At 38.0% G+C, this 19,192-nt stretch overlaps 1 protein-coding gene and 1 long non-coding RNA gene across 2 annotated transcripts; one reads left to right on the top strand and one right to left on the bottom strand.

The window, feature by feature from the left end:
• Positions 1–708: 708 nt before the first annotated feature.
• On the bottom strand, positions 709–9,305 carry LOC134153731 (uncharacterized). Its single transcript, XR_009961210.1, has 3 exons — positions 8,363–9,305; positions 1,823–1,868; positions 709–1,000 (listed from the first exon to the last, which is right to left on the bottom strand). It is a non-coding gene; the product is annotated as an uncharacterized LOC134153731 (long non-coding RNA).
• A 524-nt stretch (positions 9,306–9,829) lies between these two features.
• SRP19 (signal recognition particle 19) lies at positions 9,830–15,062 on the top strand. The gene is made up of 5 exons (XM_062600089.1): positions 9,830–9,932; positions 10,741–10,816; positions 11,900–11,971; positions 13,196–13,307; positions 14,406–15,062. The coding sequence occupies exons 1-5, from the start codon at positions 9,892–9,894 to the stop codon at positions 14,537–14,539; spliced, it is 435 nt and encodes a 144-aa protein (XP_062456073.1). The 5' UTR covers positions 9,830–9,891; the 3' UTR covers positions 14,540–15,062.
• Positions 15,063–19,192: the final 4,130 nt, after the last annotated feature.

Genomic DNA, 19,192 nt, shown 5'->3' with positions numbered 1-19,192 from the left:
TAGTTGTCCTTGAATTAGCTTACCATTTCCAGCACATATCAAACTAGTACCTGAAAATCAGTTTACTCTGAAAATATTTGTAACGGTGATTTCAGACTGACGTACAGCTTGGTTCTCTTGATGTGAAAAGTGGAAACATGACCACCTTGCAAATTCTAATTCACTTTCTTAAATATACATCTATTTTAATTTCTTGCTGAAAGTTACATGATGTATGCCACAGTCAAGGTTATTGCTTGCTTTCTGTGAAAGTCCTTCTGACTAAGTATTTCAAACTTTAAAAGGGAACTAATCTATTTTTATTTTTCATTTGAAGTTCTCCATCAGAGTATTATTTTCCCCTGAAAGTTTAAAGATAATTCTCAAAAAAATCTCTGTCAGAGATGCCAGCTTAAAAATCGAAAGCCTTGCCAGGATTTCCTGACACAATTAGAATACTTTTTCAAGCAAGACTTGGCTTCAAAGTGTAAATATAGTTTACGCTGTATTCTTCAATGTGGACAAGTATCTGTGATGGCCTTGAGGAAGCTGATTGCTGTGTCATGGGCGAAGGGGAGAAAAGGAAAGATTTCAGAGAATCTCAGCCCTCTCTCCACAGGGATATACTTGCATATATTTCCCAATAAATTGCATAAACTACATAGGAAGAACAACATTTGTCCACAAATTAATGAGATTTTATTTTGAAAGTATGCAAGCAGGCCATGAAAATGCAAAATTTTTGTCTTCTAATCTGACAGCTGAATTCTTTGATGTTTCTTCCCCTTCCCCATCACACCCCCATTAGAGGTAAAGGAAACAGATGTTACCAAGAAGACAATGAAATTCTGTTGATAGGTTTCTTCCTTCTAAGGGTAAAGATGCATGTTATTTCTGAGCTGAGGTGACAGTTTGCACCGTTGAAAGAGGTTTCTTTCTCCCTTCCCATGCTCCTGGCTATGCAGTCCTCTGGCACTCATTTGACTCTTCATTTGGCTAATTCAACTCCTACCTGGCAGAACTGATGGAGGAGAAGAAAGATTAGTGCCCCATTTGAGTGGGTCATTTCAGGGTCAGACAAGTGCCAAAGCTAGTGAAAAGAAAGCGTAAGCTGAAAACAGCCAGGGCTAGTGAGAGGAGAGGTGGGGATAGCTTCCTTCTGTGGGTGTTGAGTGTTAGATTAGGTCAAACCATTACATGCAATTTCAAGCTGACATGCAAGGTTCGGAACTGTTCTTCACCTAGGTTTTGAGACAGCAAAAGCAAATTTTTACAAGACTTCTGCAAAAGCAAGGTTTGGACTCTTCAGCTGTTGTTCACTCTGAACTTGTGTCTAGCAGCCCCCTAGCGCATTGCATTTAAATACATTATGTTAGAGACAAGCCCTTTATCCTGGAAACTCTTGACGAGTTTCTGCAGAAGTATTACATTATAGTTTGTGTTTGTAGAAAATATGTTTTTTTGTCGTCAAGACTTATTAAAACACATTTTTTCTGTGAAACATCTAGGTGACAATTTTAAAATCTTCGGTGTTAAACTCAATGCAGTAAATCCATCCAGTAAATATATTTACTGCAGCTAGTTTTCTGGGAGAGGCTTGAAAGAGAAGAGAACATATCCCTTCCCTAATGAAGACAGTACTACTAATATGGTTGATCTGGAAAATGCTTAGGTGGACTCTTACAAGCTCTTATATTCTTTTCTTGCTAGATGTCTCCCAAACTCTTCTTCTTGCCTTGCTCTCTTATTAAAAAGTAAACGAATTGTAAGAGTGTCTCTAACAATCTTCCACCTTAACTTACCCTCATTGATCTACTGTAATTTCTTGCAAAATTTCACCCACCTGTTGGACAGGTTTGTTCTTGTCGAGATGTGTGATCTGGATGAAGCTGTGAATCAGAAGCAAATTGTCAGTCAGTAAGAAGCATGACTTCCTCCACACGCTTAAAACTTAGAGGACTTTCTTGAGCCCAGATCACCCAAATGTGTTCATCCTTTGCTTCCACAGCCATCTCCTTTGCACTTTTAACTAAAACAGTAAAAATGCCACACTCTTCTTTCATTTCGAATCACATACAAAAGCTTTAGTCAAGCTTCACACTTTCCTGTATGCAGAATAACAGATTGTATCTGTAAACGTGTTTATAGAGAATGTTAATGTAGTTAAGATTGAGTTTTTAGTCAAAACGGTAAGTTGGCTGGTTATGTGTTTGGTTACATATTGGAAGTGCAAGCAGATTTGGTGTGGGGCTGAAGGAGTTCACAACAGTAATGTAGGTACCTGAATGAACTGGTAATGTCTGGATGAATATAAAGTGTGTATTTAATACCTCAGTTTTCTGCTGTCAAACTTTCAGTCTGCCAGATGTGCTGTTTGCTTACTGGAAGACTGGGTAATGCCTCCCTAGCACAGATTTGCAAGTAATCTATTCCTCATGAATTTTCCAAACAGTTCTGGCTTTATGTATTTACAAATTTCTGCCACTATAAGATTTGAGAAAAGTCTTTTAATTTTGCTGTTTGTGGAAACATCCTTTGCTTGAGTGGCTGTGGAACTGCAATTAGGATATCATGAAGATGTAGAGGGAGCTTGTTCACTCAGTGAAGTGCACTTCTGTCCAGCATATGAGCCCAAGACTAATATACAAACTGATTATCTCTCATGCCCTACTTTTTGGTGGGATTTAAGATGCATAAAGCTTGTGCTGGTTCTCTACAAAGAATTGTCATCCTCTGAGATCAGATGCATTTTCCCACCTGTAAATGTTGTTTCTCCTTAACAAACTCAGCCCACAATTATCTTACCTTCAGTTTTGTTGTTTGCTTCTGCCTGAGATGCATTACTGTTTATATCCTAACTCTGTAATTAATTCTTCCTTCAACTATTCTGATGTATTTTGTTTCACAGTATACTAATTCTGAATTTAGGCTTGCTATGCATAACTTACTACTTGCAGTGTTACATAAACTTTCCTCTTGATTGCACCTTGTCAGAGTGGGATTCTTTTCTTGGCTACTACTAAAAGTTAGGTGTCTGCTGTATTACAAATATAATCTAATTCAAAAGCAAGTCGCTGTTAAGACACTTAGACAACGACAGAGCATATCAGAACTAAAAATTGAAAAAATTCAATTTGATTTTGTTGGTTGTCATGTTTTGTATAAACAAAAATGGGAAATAAGCACAGAGACATGGATTTTACCAGTAGAGCTCTGTTTTCTTGCATGTTTCATATTAAAATGAATTCCACGGAACAAAATCTGGTTCTGCCACAACATAATTCCATAATCTCTTTTCCATCATTTACCAGAGGGTCACAAAAGAGCTTATTTCATTTTGACTTCTAAGCACAGTAGAGACTCGGTTAACTTTCCATAATAAATACATTCTTTAGTCCTTGATTAGAGACTATTAAAGGACCTGGATTAGTTGAATTCTCAACATACAAACATAAATATTTATGCACACATACACATGCATATTTTGCACCCTTCTGTTCATCTTTGTTTAGCATAGAGTTAGATAAGAAGCATTTAAAGTAAAAAGGATGCACTGTTGCTGAGTTAGATACTGTGTTTTCTAGTATTTGTAGCTCTCTGTTCATGGTTTAGAAGATGAGTTCTGATTTCAGGATTAATGAGGTTAGCTGGCTGGTTTAGTACTTTATTTTTGAGGTGTTCTAGAGAAAAATACACTTTTTAGTTTCAATTTATAAATGAAAAAGGAAATTCCCTTACTAGCAATCATAAAAAAAAGCCAGGTAACATTGTATAGCCAAAAAATGGGGGGGGGGGGGGACAAAAGAAAATCAAAAAAACACATTACTGTCACCTGCAGTTTAAAGTAAAGAAAGCAGGGATATTTTGGGTGATTACATTTAATACCAAATGAAAGTAGCTGGTGCCTAATTCTGTCCCTTCTAAAAATCCACTACATAGAATAGCATATTGTTGGGCAGGGGGAGCAGGATGCAGTGGTGTGGATATACAATAAACAGAATTCAGATTTGCTTGTGCATCTTACTTCGATTTTTACTAAGGTCTGTGGTGGCAGACACTTAATATGGAAGTACCCGTGGAAGAGCAGGAAGGTAGATGTAAAGATTAAGCCATAATATGAGTGGCTAGAAACTTCCCATTTCTATCTGATTTTTTTCCATTGAGTGCAGAAAGGGAGTTGTCATCTTTATTCTTATAACAATTGAGCAGTTAACTAATTGTGATGGATTATTTGACACTCTTTAATCGTTTAAGTCACTTGGAAGCCTTTTGGACAGAAATCCTCTGGTTTAAATGAAAGCTATGAGTTCAGTGCAAACAATTTATTATTGTGTCACCTGTGTATGGATGATTGATGGTTCCTTTGGTCTTACAAACTGACTTAGAACAGTTGCAACTTTACACAGCTGTCAGCTGTTCCACAAGGCAAAAAAGAAAGGCCAAGGAGCAACCGCACATACAACTGAGACCTATACTTTTTTCTCAGTCACACGTTCTTTGCAAATAGCAAGGAATTAGAGATGGGTAGAAATCCTTATCTTCTGTACTTGCATTTTGGCAGTTCTTTTGTTGTAAGCTAAATAGAGATTGGATCAAGTCCATCGGCAATGTGCTGCATGCAAGTCTTCCCCCATATCTCAGAGAAATACTGTATACGGTCTCTGCAGTATTTTCTGAATTATTCTATGTCAGTCAAGGGTTAGACTTAAAAGGGTTGTAGGTAAGATATTCTAAAAGACTTTTAGTTCTGCATTAAGTACCATTCCGCAGTACTGTTTCAAGGCAGCTATGGAACTGCCTTAAGCAGATTGAGCCAAGTAAGCCCAAAATAGCTTTAGAAATCTTGTGGATGTTTACGTCTTTTTTTAAGGATGCACGTGCTATCAGGATTATTTCTAGGACCCTTAACACACTGATGAACAAAGGGACTTTTTTCTGAGTACTAAAGGGAGCAAATGGTGCAACTGTCTCTTAAATTGTAGGATAGCCATGAGGTAGTGCTTCTCCTGAGACCCCCTAGTGTAAAAGGATTTTGACTTGTAAGATAGAAAGAACTGGAGTAGTCCATGAATTTAAAGTAATCACTTGTTTTGGAGAAAGTAGTGTACACAGCATTCTAAAAGTACAATATGCCAAGATGCTATGGTTCATTCTGCATATTGAATTTTCATGATATGTAAACACCACTTTTGTGAATCTAAATGAAGTACAGTACTCCTTTTTTTCCCTTCTCTACACTGCTCAAACTTATCTTTCAGACAGAGCTAATTTACAACTGCCTACACTTCCATCTTAGTGACATACTTCATGAAGTGTTTCCATTTAAATGGTTTATTTTTATTTTCCCTATATTTTATTTTAAAACACACTTTTTTGAATCCTTGCTTACAAAGACTGTGGGAAAATCTTTCTCTGCTCAATGCTCAACCCCTCCTTTCAGTGTCTATTGAACCAAGATTTCACCCTGCATCCCTGTTCTGCATTGTATCAGTAGTCCACTACAGAGGCGTTGCACCAATCTAGCTGAAAATGTACCTCCTCTTGAGTGATTCCACTAATTTCTATTTTACATGCACATTTCTAGCATATTTAAACTAGAGCATATTCTAGACACATTTAGACAGTCCAACACCAGGTCAGAGAAAACACCTAAGCTAGCTCTGAATGAGCTGTTACCTGTACGTGACACTTCCAGTAGTACACAGAAGTATTGTTTTGGCTCAATCCAGATGCATTTGCTTGGGCAGCCACTTCCAGTTAGGGCATCTGGATTTATCCCAGGTGAAATGTACTATCCTATATCACAACCACTGCTGAATTTGTTTCATAATTTTACAGGCCCTTAATTATAATTTTTTGTTATTTTTTTTTTTGCCTGTCACAGTTATAAAATAGGGTTTAACTGAACACACCTTACTCGCTGTGGCATGTGCTATGACAGAATTCTGTCTGAAGTGCATGTAGTACCTGTTCATTCCCTGCCATTTCCATTTCCACTGCATGGTTACAACAAATGGAATGAAGTTATACACAGCTTCAGAGACCAGTATCCTTGGTACTAAGCAAAGACATTATTTGGAAACGTGAAATTTTGCTTCAGACATACGTGGGTCCTATCCTCTACAGCAATTATACCTTATCGTCACATTGCTTGGAATATTTAAGAGGTGTCGAATTTTGAACTTTATTACTTAATTACTGAATTTTTGATGTCATGGACAATAGATATTTGGAAAGTGCATGCTCCTGTTATATGCCTGAGTTAGCATGTTTTGTGACCTACTTATGTCTGAATTCTTCAGACTGGAAATATGCGGGATTTAAAATAAATTTCTTGCGACTCTAGAACAAATGTAGTTGCTGGATGCCATATACTCAATGTGATCATTTTATAACGATAGTGGGAATTAAACTGACAAGTTTGTACCTAATGCTTCATTTTAGGCATGTTAGTTTCAAGATTCTGTGAATTCTTGCACCAAGACATGAGACTGGTATGTAATAATAGGATCTACGGAAAAGAAGACATGCTTCCCTTGTTGTAGGGAAGCATAGCCACGTATGCTATATAATTCAATATGTAACTAGACAAACTCAATTTCCAGCAATTGTTTAAAATTTTTCCATCTGAAATAGATGTGAAAAATCCTTTATGTCATCATCACAAATACGTCATTAATCCACATATGTTAGTGTTAAGAAACTGTATGAATTCAAACAAAAGAAAAAATACCATAGCAACGTTGAACAAATACATAAAAGCTTTCTCAGATCCTGAACTAAGTGTGTAGACTGCGAGCAAACTTAATATGGAGTAACAGTATCGGGCCACTCACAAATTACAGCTGTGTTTGCTGCCATTTTTTATGCAATGTCATAGCAGTGTTTCTCAATCTGTTGTCTAATAGCAGTCCATTATGCACCAGAAAGCGGTCTACAAAGTAACTGAGAAATTAAAAACACTGCAGAAATCTAAGGGGAAAAAAATAGCACCATGGAGAAATAACTTCTAGTGTTTGTTCATTATGTTTTAGCCTATTTTGTATTAATTATATTTGAAACTGTGGCAATAGCAAATATTTTTTTTCGTAAAAGCAGTAGGTAGTTCTTTTATTTAAACTTTGCTAGAGCACTGTTTTTCAGAAGGAGATCTAGGTTTACACCCTTTGGAGGGATTTGAGACCATGTGTCCCAGGTTATGCATATTGTTATTTGAAGAACAGAAATAAACTGCAATGAGCCTGAAGCGTAACATGGGCCTGAAGCGTAACATGGTTTAGTGATGAACATGTTTAAGTTAGGTATCGGACTATGAGCATGCTCTGCATAGATACTGGCACACAATGAGTACAATGAAATCTAGTCTATCCTCAGCTTATATTGTACGTACAGTCATAGAGGGTTAAATGCTTTGAACAACTGTTGTAAAACAATCCACCTTGGTGGGAATCTCAACAGAAGTCCAGTAATAGACCCGCGTGTGTGTATGCAACAGAGAATTGTAAGAACAGTATTGTGCTAAACAATGCTGCTAATTCTTTATCAAGCTAACAAGATGAGAATGTTTTGTTCGTATAAATTAACAAAAAATGGCAATGTGTTTAAATATAAAATTGTTTTTAATAATTACCTCTTAGAGAGGTATGTTTTTCTTCTCAGCATCTGATAGCATCATGCAAAAAGACTGTGCCTCCCTGTTCTTCAGCCTTGCAAAATGCTGTATGACTTCACTAGGTTATTCTCTATCATCAGCGCTGCTAAAGCACTGGTTATTCTGTGCTTTTCATATTCCTCAAATAGGTTTGCCACACATTTCAGTGTCAAGAAAATCTTTTAGTTCTGATGTCGTCATTGGTCATGATTGTAATTTAAAGGAATTCATAATTTCATTGAAAATTTCTTCTATATTGTTTTGTAAAACAGTGATGTAGTGAATTTTACATTACTTATGAGATCTTTGTGTCAATAGAAAATACCAAGCTGTGTCTGTTTTCTGAAAACAGAAAACAGTCAATTGCTGTGTCTTATCCTCCTTCAGAAAAATAATATACATATTTTTTAAAGAACTCCGCATCAGCCAGCTTGATGGTAATCAGGGATCACCCTCCAAAAATCGTTCTTCAGCATGGAAAATATTGGATGAAAAACTTCCTTCATAACTTGACTCAGCTCAGTTTGTGTAACTTTGCTTTTTGTTATCAGCCTATCTTTCTAAAGAGCTGTCAAAGCTTTGGCCTGCTGTCATATAGCTGTGATCACATTTTTGAAAGCTGCTGTTGCAAAGACACACAGTTTTATTTCTCTTCTGTTGTAGTTTGAACAGTACATTCATGTCTGGCATAATAAGAGCAAAGATAGAAAGAAAGAAGACAAAACTGCTCACCATTCAAAAGAATCAATCGCCCAAATAACTCATGACTGGGTGCTAAATTCCATCCTGATTCTTCCTGAAGCATTTCCATAATTCTTCCAAGTCTTCATGAACTGTCCTTACAGTCCTTCCCTAGCAAGTCCATTGTGTTGCACTTGGTCTCAGCATCCTCCTATTCAGTTCTTCATGCTGCACAGCCATATGCTTTATTGAAGCAGAAAAAATGTAAGAATGCAGAAAAGTGTGCAAAAATCCTTTCAGTTCTTCGTGTGTCCTGAAGCATAGCTGCTGCATGAAAAGGTTTAATTGGTGAGCGTAACTGCACAAAATGTACCCTGTTGAATTCATCTTTCATTAGGGCTTGTACTCCATTCAGTCTACCCATCGTGACTGATGCACTGTCCTAGAAGCAGTAAGTTTGTGCACTTCATGTTTACACAGGACAGGGTTGATTGCCAAAGCTCCAGGTGGTCTTTCGCTACTGAGACTGCACAGAAAATTCAACAGCAACATCACCCTCTAACAGACAGTGTGATATTGTTACAACCTGAGATAACAAAACATAGCAATCATTTTGTCAATTTAAGTTGAAACATTTGCTCTTCAAGTATCACCCTTGATATGGTCTCTGGAAACTCTCTACGTGCAGAGTAGTTCATTTAGTGTAACTGAAGTGTCCTGAAATGCTGGTGAGTCATCATAAAGATTTCTTAGTACTGGATCATCCTCACTTAACATTTAAAATACTGACCAGAAAGTTCCTGGCTTCAAAGACCCAGATCACTTGTCATGCCCTTGGGTACCTGAGCTGAAGGAGCCACAGCTTTAGCACTGAAGCCATCTCTGAGAACGCGTCCTATTCTAATCAATGTTTTGGTTGTGTCACTGAATTTCATGCCAACGTGTGAACAGCACTTGCTTTTCCTGGAAGTTGCAACAAAACAGCATTTTGCAGATGAGATGCTGAGCTTTTTTTGTTTTGCAATTCTAAGTCTCCGCACCCTGAACTGCTCCCCAGAACCAGCCCGAAACCCGCCGGCGGAGGGCCGCAGCCTCCTGCTCGGCAGCCGGGCGCCGTTCTTAACGAAGCCCCTCGCACTGAAACGTCGCCCTGCTGGTAGGGTTCTTCACTTCGCTTTTGTGGGAAGGAACGAAGTCACCGAGCTGAGGCAACCCTCAGGGTCTCGCTTCCAATTCCTGCCCAACGGCCATGGCGCTGAACCTGCTCTCTACCGCGGACCTTTGGTTCGTTCCCCTTTCCAACGAGGGCTGCGGCTCCGCCCGGCGGCGGGAACCGGCGCGGACCGGCGGCGCCTGCCGGCCGCCCTGCGCCCCCTCAGCAGGGGCGCCTGCGCAGTGCGGGACGCACGCGCGCTGCGCCGCGAGCACGTGGCATCCTCCTACAGGCTGGTGTGCTTTAGGGGCAGCAACGCCGCCCAATCGGGTGCCGGGAATCCCTGTCGGGGGAGTGAGGGGGCGGGCGGTGTGACGCAGCCGGAGCAGCGGCAGTAACGGCCGGGAGCGCCGTTGCTGCAGGTGTTATGGCCGCCGCCGCCGCCGCGTCTCCGGCTGATAAGGAGAGGTAAGGGGGAGCGTGCCCCCCGCTCCCGCTCCGCTGCGGCCCGCTCCAACCCGCTTGCTTGAAGCGGGCCGCGGGTAGGGGGTACGTCGGGGCTGCGGCCGGGGGCGAGTGGCTGCGTGAGTCAGTCGCGGAGATGCCTGACGGGGGTGTTGGGGGGCCGGAGGCAGCGAGAGCGAGGGGCAGGCGGCCTGGCGCGCTCGGCCGCGCCCCCGGGCGGCGCTGGGGGCTGCCGTGGGCTTGTTGGCGGTGTCTGGTTTTCGTTAGGGACTGGGGAATTGCGTTTATCTTTAAGCTGTTCGTGTGAGGAGTATTATAACTGTCCGTGTCAGGTTTCCGTGTGTCAAAGTGATCGGGTATTCTAGAGGTTCTGCGCGAGGTGCCGGGCACTTGGAAAGTTGTGTTTTGTTGGTAACGCCTGTCTACAAAGAGCAGTTACAAATACGGTTAACAGCCACGTGCTGCATTTAGCATAGCTGAAATGCTTAGTCTCCCCAAGCGCTTCCTATAGTGGTGAGTAGAACTCAGTTTTCCAGGGGCAGCATTCAGGTGTGCATCCTGCCCCTGAAACTGATGTTTTGCAAAGATGGTTTCAGCCAGATGGTTACATAGCCTCTTAAATAACTGAAAATGGGATTTTGCAGTGACTTGCTAATTAGTCAAGGAAAAATAACTGACTGTTCTAAACCGCCGTGGAATTCTTGTGTTATAGAAATGGGCTTGCTTTTTTTTGTTCTTTTGTTTTACCATTGCACAAACAATTTAAGGGGCTGATATTACTTACCTTATCTTGCAATGTTTTCTCTTCCAGATTCATCTGCATTTATCCAGCATATTTAAACAATAAGAAGACAATAGCAGAAGGAAGAAGGATACCTATAGACAAAGTAATTTGTGGGTGGTATGGAAATACACTGTTTTGCTTTGCTGTAGTATGTAGGGAGTTGGAAAACAAACCCAGTGCTCTTCTAACAATTTCACATGCTGACACTAAGTTATCTTTAAATAAATTATAATTTCCAGCTGTCAGTCTATTTTCTGAGAGGGATAGAGAAGATCAACAGCTTTGTCCGAGACTTAGATTTAAGTCTCTCCTTCTATGTAAGCAACACCTTTGGCAGGAAGATGAAGCAATGAGAACTAATGCACTCATTAGTGCATTAATCTACTATAGAACTTGCTGCATTTAGATGTGATACAGTAGTAAACTAAAGCTTGTGTTACTGGTGATCTGATTTACCTGATCAAGAAAAAGATGAAGTTATTTTTTTTACTACTATGAGAAAAAAACAATCCCAAGCAGTGAAAGAAGCCTTTTATATTTCCAGAATTTTTTGTTACATACTGTAAGGGAGGGAGATTATAACTGTTTCTAGACACATTAAAAGCAGGGTCTACTAAATCTATATATCACATGCATTTTAAGTTCTGCCCTTGACAGCAGCAAAGGGACAAAGCACAGAATATAGGTATATTAAGATAAGTTCCTATCAAAGTTTTCTGTGCGAGGGATCTGCTGTCTTGTGCCTAGAAAAAAATCTGTTCTTTTCTCCTCAGTCTCCTGTGCCTAGAAAAAATTCTGTTCTTTTTTTCCTCAGTCCTTGCTATATATTTACCATTACCGATCCATCGTTCTTGGGGGTTTTATTAGTATGTTAAAGTTACTTTGTTTCACTTATTTTTCCTAGTCAATTCTGTTACCGTCTTCCCTGTCCTAAGTAATTATGTGTTATCTCTTTCCTGTTTTTTCTGATGTGTCATCGCTACTTTTTTCTTCTTTTTGATGTTTTCTAGACAGTAGAAGGACTCACAAATGACTCTACAGCAAATTTGTCATAACTCGAAGTGCCTTGCCTTTCTCCATCCACTTTTTCTAGTTGCAGAGTGTAGAGTGGGAAATCTTAACTCAAGTTATTGCTATATAGGTAATTAATCATTTAAAAATGAATAACTGAAACATGTTTCAATAGGCTGTTGAAAATCCAACATCTACAGAAATCCAAGATGTATGTGCAGCAGTTGGATTCAATGTGCTTGTAGAGGTAATTACCAAGTTTGTTATGGGTCTCAGTTTTTCTTTCATTATGTCTTTTCTTACAGGCAAGGTCAAATTGCAATTGAAAAGCTTTTTGGTCATCAGCAAAGATGCTTGTTTTCTTTGAGCAATAATTGAACATAATGCTTAAGTAGAGGTTGGAAAACTGTATACAAGGCAAGAATCACATATCAAAGATAATGATGTCTATAAAAATTGCCTATAAAAATAACTGTAAATATATAAGTGTGTGTGCATGTATGTGTGTGTGTGTATCCTTCAGAGAGGACTATACTTGATACTCAAAAGTTCCTAATGGAGAAAGCCAGAATAAAAATTAATTTTAAACCTATAACTATACAAATTTAAATATTAAAAATTCACTTCTAATGAAAAATGATTAACTTCTGGAAAGAATGTCCTATAGGAGTAGGATTCTGCTGCATGAAATCTTTAGGGTTCTCTGAAACCTTCATGGAAGTCATGTTTTAGCCTAAGAAATTTTCAGTACTGCAGTAATCAACTAGATCCTCATTTGGTCCTCAAACAGTTTAACTTGATTCCCTTTCTTAGGGAATGAGTTTGCTTTTCTAGAGAGGGAGCCTCTTTCTTCTTTTTATAATTAATAATGTAAAATACTGTTTTTTTATTTTTATTTTATTTTTTTTAAGAAATTAAGTTTAATGCATCAGAGTCTAATGACTGGCATCCAAATGTCTGTACAGAATCACTTTACTTTTCAGAAGAAGACTAATATAATACTGTTACTGCACACCAGCCTGTAAAATAGCCAGTGCAAGCAAGAAGCTTGTAACATTGTTTCAACAAAAATGAATGACAGATGAGTATCCAAAATCAGTGGGCCTCAGCTTCTGACCCATTGTTGTATTGTCTCAAGATGTTCCAGAAAGGTTCATGGCCATGGTGATGAAACAAAACCTTTGTCGTTGTGATCCAGATTCATGGAATAGTAAAACAGTCTCTATAACAAGTTATTCAGTAAATTGGTTGTAACAGTGCTTCTGGAAAAGTTAAGCTATGACTTTGGATTTTATTGCACTAGTTAAATGACGGATTACACTGATGCAGAGTTATGGTTCTGGTTTTGATCTGCTCAGAAGAATTTGATCCAGGCAGCTATGACTTGGATAGCTTGCCTGGAAAACTATACAGAAAATCATTCCAGTATTTCATATTCCTAGTAAAATAAGTTTCTCCTTTTGTATGGCAGAAAAATAAGATGTATCCTCGAGAATGGAATCGTGATGTTCAGTACAGAGGTAGAGTACGAATTCAACTCAAACAAGATGATGGCAAACCATGTTTACCTCAGTTTCCAACACGTGAGTAGAGCATCTGGGTTAGATATTTCAGCTGTTACTAAAACAAAAAGGCTTTGTTTGTCTTGTATTATCAGCTTGTTCAATGAGTTTTACTTTTACAAATTTTGGAACTTAACATCAAATAAATTCACCTGTTTAAGTCAACCAAATAAAGCAAGGGAGTGAAGTTTGTAGAGTGCTGTTGTCTTTGATCATGCTTTTTCTTCAGTGCTTGAAATGAAAATTGAAAAGGACTTAGGGGAAGATTGCATGATTGCTATATTGAACAAAACAACCGTTTTTGTTCAGTAAACCCCCCCACCAGAGGGGTCTTTGTTGGGAGACTCTGGGAAGGGAAGTATTATTTTTCAGGACAGGCGTTTGTCTTAAAGTGGCTAAGTTCCACCTTTTTCAGGTTACATGCATTAGTTAAGCATCAGTACAGGTGATGAACTGAAATTACAACATTGTGTATTTATTTTCATAAATTAAAAGTAAATTGGGAGGAGCCCTGAATTTACATAATTTACTTGTCATGCAAAGTGAGCTATTCTTATTAATTAGTTAGTAAACAAATGTGGCTGTTTCTGCATTTTTCTTTCCTGACGAGTAATCAGAATGTAAAAGGGAAGCAAATAAATATCAGAAGAAATCATATATATGTTTCTTCTGTTTATATATATATATATATATATAATATAAAAATAAAACCATATATATATATATATGGTGGGAGATTATAGTACCTTTCTAAAGGTGCTTATATTCATTTCATTGCATGGTTATTCTGTGTTTCTGAGCCAACTACTTTTGGCCATTGGAAAGGGTGGGGAAAGAGTCATAGGGTGTAGATGCTTTGGAGGCTGTGAGGTCATATGCCACTCTGATACAGTGCGAGAGAGGTCATAATCTGGTTTAAATAATGGCAAAGTTCTAGTGAAGAAAAGACATGCACAAACTTCCAGCTACATGCAGAAAGTAAGAATAACTGTGCGTTTTATATCTGTTCTAACAAATACCTGAGCCAGGGCTTCAGACTCGAACTTTCAAAATTATGTGAATGTTCTTAACGTATAAGGTACGCGTTGTGTACTCTTTTCTCTTTTTCTTTATTTTTAGGTAAATCAGTGATGCTGTACGCTGCAGAAACTATTCCAAAACTGAAAACAAGAACACAGAAAATGGGAGGTAGTGAACAAAGTCTCCAGCAAGGAGAGGGAGGCAAGAAAGGCAAAGGGAAGAAAAAGAAATGAGCCTACGTCTGGAATAATTGTTACTCTACATAGTTGTACTTACTATGAATATGGATGGATGTATTATTGACTGCAACTCTGAAGTGAAAGATATGGGGGGGGGGGGACAGGTGAAACTTAGAACTGCTTGCTTTTTCCTGAACTGGAATGCATTTAACTGCCTCACCTCTGTGTCGCAGTACATCTGTCTGTCTTCACACACAACCTGCAAGTCTAAAGCTAGCATCCAGTTCTGAAAGTAGAAGAGCATAAACAAATGGAGTGGGTGGGAGAATTCTTCTTTCCAGAAGAAATATGCAGTGTTACTCAGCTTAAAAATCTCATGCAGACTAGATGCCAGAAAACTACTTGCCTTAGTACACCATTTCTCTATGCTAGTTAAGTGATTATCTTATTTCTGGATGGTTTGTGTTGCTAACAGAAAAATGTAAATGAGAGAAATTGACTCTGTAAGCTTCCCTTGCTAATTATCTTTCACAACTGTCAAGTGTACTAATAAAGGCAACAAGTTAATTTTGAAAAATTTAATTGTATAAAATACTTTTGTCAAAAGCGTTATTTTTTCCCCTTTCCCTCAGTCTGTACATACTGTAGGGATAATATTTTAACATTTTACGTTAGTTGAACAAAATAGCTGCTGATTTTTGACCTTTATAATGTAAGATATCATATTGTATGTTTCAGGTTGTTTGAGAGCTTATGAAATGTACTTTCTACCTTTAACCTTTCAAATATTATTTCAGATATCTGAGGCTTGCAGTATCTGCTAATATAAAACATTATGTTTTATAGACATGTAGCCCATGGACAGGGGCAAAAGGTCAGTCATTTGGAGAAGTTGAGTTGGTCAGAACTGCTGTCAGCAACAAGAAACCTTAGAAGAAATCAAGAAATACCCTATGTAAGTTAAGTGAGGGATGGTTTAGTATAAAGGGACTGAAAAAGAAACAGTAATACCTGTTCTCAGTTAAGAATTTCCTGCACTAGTTTTTCTAATCCTTACTGTACGAAAACAGAGTGAGTTGAATGCTTTCATAAATGTGTACTAGAGGAAAGTTACCAGATTATTTTGATAAATTCTCCATATGGAGATACTCTTTCTTAGGGTTTGTCTCATCTTTATCTGTCACCTTTTCCCCTGCTGTTTTAAAGATGAGTAGCATCCAAAACTGATCTATGCATTTAATGACTGTTTTTACTAGAATAATCAGAATCTACTAAAGTAATGGAGCTTGATAAAGGATCTTACTGGATAGCCTTTCTGAAATTGCTTAGTGCTTGTAGTTTAGGTTTTCTTATAATACTCCTTATTTCTTGTTCTGATTAACTTTTTGGCTTTTTTTTAATAGCTTGGTAAATTACTAGTGCCCCTTGAAGTTGATATTGATAGGTGCTGATAGTGCAATTACGTAGAGCACTCTAGTTGTGAATAGTTCAAAGTTGGTTGTATTTTGTAAGAGCAATTCTTGTATTGCATTATTTAAGGAAGAAGAATGCTGTGTCCTCATTCTCACTGCAGTTGTGCAAAATCCAGAAGCTGTCATGAAAAACTTCCTCATACCAAACCCCATGACAGTGTGGGAATAAAAACATATAGGCTATGTGTAATGGAATGATTTGGGAGAAAACATCTTGTGATCTAGCATGGCAATTTAGAAACAACTTTAGTTGTTTTTGCACACTTAACACTTGCACACTTAACACTTGCACACTTAACACTTGCACACTTAACACTTGCACACTTAACACTCTACAGATACTACCCGTGGAGGATCTATCCTTGAAAATGCACCTAAATTCTGAGAAGCTAGTTGACTGGCACTTTTTCCATGAGCTAATAGAATGCCATGTGGTAGGAGGAGTAGGCACGTTAGAAAAAAGTGAATGTGGCCAGAGACTGTTACTTAGCTACTTATACTCTACATAATCAGGAAAGTGTTAATGATTAGTTACAACTAATAGTAAATGCTGTATTCAAGAAAGACTCAGATTTGGGGGCTTAAATTATTCCTGGCTCATCCTGATAGTTGAGTTTATTTTTCAGAAAAGTGAGAGCTCTGTGAAAATTACTTCATAAGAGAGAATAACTCAACTCTAATGTTAAATGGAGGTAAGTGGATTCTTACAGTAAAAGTTATGATACATATGCATAAGTATTGCAAGCTGTAGCTTTAGGCCTTTGACATTTGAAAAATGTGGAGGTCGTATCATTGGGTATCTGTCTACGATGGCTGTAAGTTGAACATCCAGAAAACTTGTCTGTGCTATGCTGTGTGGATTAAGCAAGGATCTTAGTTGTGTTGCTTGCTAAGTTACCTAATCAAAGAAATGAAACCAGTCAAGTTATTTTAAACATAAGGACTTTATGAAGAAACTGGGAAAGATTTCTGCAAAGAGGAATATTAACACCAACTATCTTAAACTGTGATTTAATCAAATTAATAAAGAAAGCTGTCAGGATATTTTGGGTAAAGCTGATACTTTTTTTTAAAAAAAAAACAAATTACACTCTTCTAGGAAATGAAATTACTACTACCATTAAGGATCTAAAGGCTGTTTTTTTTTTTGTTTTTTTTTTTTTGTTTTTTTGTTTTTTTGCCACCTTCCTCCGGTGAGCTTATTTTGCTTTCTAGTTGGCTTCAGTAAGTACTCTAGTGTGAGCAGTACACGTTTCTATAAATGAAGGATCAGAATGTTAAACACAGCTCCCACTTTCCTGCCTTGGCTAAGCTTACAAGACAGTCTTTCATTCCTTTTTTATTTTATTTTATTTTTTTTTTTTGGACAAACTGAGTTACTTAGATGATTAAAAAAAAAAAACAAGTGGGTCATAATACTAAGTCAGATTCTTATGCAGGCCTACCAGTTCCATTTCCTGCTCTCTTTTCTAACATTTCCCTCTTACCTCAGACCAAAAAAAAAGTGAACAGAGACACAAAAGGATTGTTAAAGTCTGATTGATAAAATGGAAGTCTTGCTTATACACTGCAGCATTCCTATTTCTCTGTAAAAATTTGAATGCAATATCATAAAATAGAAGTGACATAGATGCTGATGATTTAAGCTGTTTGGTGCAATTTTTTCCCTCTTTTGATTGTTAGTAACTCATATTTATAAAAAATGTTAAATCCTATAGGACTTCTCAGAACTTGAGTTTGTTTCTTCAGTCTTGTTTTTTTTCCTTTGTTTAGAAAGATGGATCAATTTGTTCAGTACCCTGGTATCTATGGTGTTACAGTTGTGGGCATACTGATGTCTTCAGACCATTTCTGGCATTGTAAGGAAAGTGTCTTCTGGCATTTTACTTTTAGTTGTGGAAAACGAGACAATAGGACAGTTCTGCATCACACACAGTCTATTTGTGGACTAGCAGAAATGGAGGTAGGGAGAAGGATGCTACAAAAACACTGGAATTTTTGATCTCAATGCTATCAGTAGAAAACCTTCCTCCCCTCTCCCCCCCCCCCCCCCAAAAAAATGGCAGGTAATGGACATCTCTAAGGTGTTTGGTATTTGGCAATTTTACTTACTCTGTCTAGCTTTTACTTCTCTTAAGAATTTGATTAGAAAAGCAGAATTACTAAAATAGCACTAAGGAGAGCTATGGTTTCCTGTAGGTGGCAATATTAACAAAGACATGGATTGCTGAGTGGGAATTTCTCTCTTGAGATAAGGAATATGGATATTAAAGCTAGTATCTCTCCTGAAGAAAATATACCTACTTGTTATGTTCCTGTGTTGGTATTTCAGTACCTAGTCAAAGATTAAACTTTTGAAAGAGACACGTGATCTCAAAATCAGTGTGCCTATAATAATTCCTATGACTGCAGCAGATAGGAAAACTGACAATAGGCATTAAGTAGCAGATTTGAACATGCAGGCAAACAACAAGGAAAGAACAACTGTAAAAACATGAGAATTTAAGCACTGTTGTGAGGTAGGTACTTTTTTTCAGAGATACAGATCTAAGGAAGTAGCTGACGTAGCAGAATCAGAACTATAATTCAATTCTGGATATAAAGTGAGTTTTAAATTGTATTTTGAAACGTATTTTAATTTGGGAAGTGATAACATATTGCCATATGTAATTTTTCACCTTCAGTCATGAAGCAGATTTTACAAAGGCCAGGATTTGGGGGAAAAAAATAGCTGTTCTTAAGCATCTCTCTGTATATATTCTGCTCTTGGTGTCTGTATGCTTAATGATTGGCTCCTTCTAGCCAACACTTTCTTTTGGGGCAGCCTATATATATCTGTGGTGTTTGTGGGCTGTACTGAGAGCACGAAAGATGGGAGTGTCTCACTTGTTCAGTTCTCTTTCTGTCTGTAGCTGCAGCCATAGCTATGTCTTAATGTAGTTCTTTCTGTTACAGACTGGCTTTCATTAGGTTATTTTATCTCTTGGTATAGGTTTCTGGAGAGGGCTTTTTTGCCCCTTTTCCAAAAAAAGGCTTAGTACAAATGCTGCCTTCATCTATCCCTTTATAACTTTTGAGTCTGTTGATGTTTTGGTTGAAATGATGCAATGACTAGAGTTCTCAGAGATAGTGACTTCCCGTAAGTCAAGAAGTTCAGTGGCTAAGTTGAGAGATGACACTCCTTTAGTGCTTCCAGTGAAGGAACTTTCTGTGTCCTGGATGGAACAAAAAGAGG

This window comes from Rhea pennata, chromosome Z, assembly GCF_028389875.1.
Source record: "Rhea pennata isolate bPtePen1 chromosome Z, bPtePen1.pri, whole genome shotgun sequence".
Lineage (NCBI taxonomy): Eukaryota > Metazoa > Chordata > Aves > Rheiformes > Rheidae > Rhea > Rhea pennata.
The sequence above is the reverse complement of the archived record's forward strand: the minus strand, read 5'-3'. Positions and strand labels throughout refer to the sequence as shown.

Coding starts and splice junctions, on each gene's coding strand:
- SRP19 (XM_062600089.1), top strand. CDS start 9,892: ATGGCCGCCGCCGCCGCCGCGTCTCCGGCTGATAAGGAGAG. Junction 9,933..10,740: donor TCTCCGGCTGATAAGGAGAG/GTAAGGGGGAGC, acceptor TTTCTCTTCCAG/ATTCATCTGCATTTATCCAG. Junction 10,817..11,899: donor GAAGGATACCTATAGACAAA/GTAATTTGTGGG, acceptor ATGTTTCAATAG/GCTGTTGAAAATCCAACATC.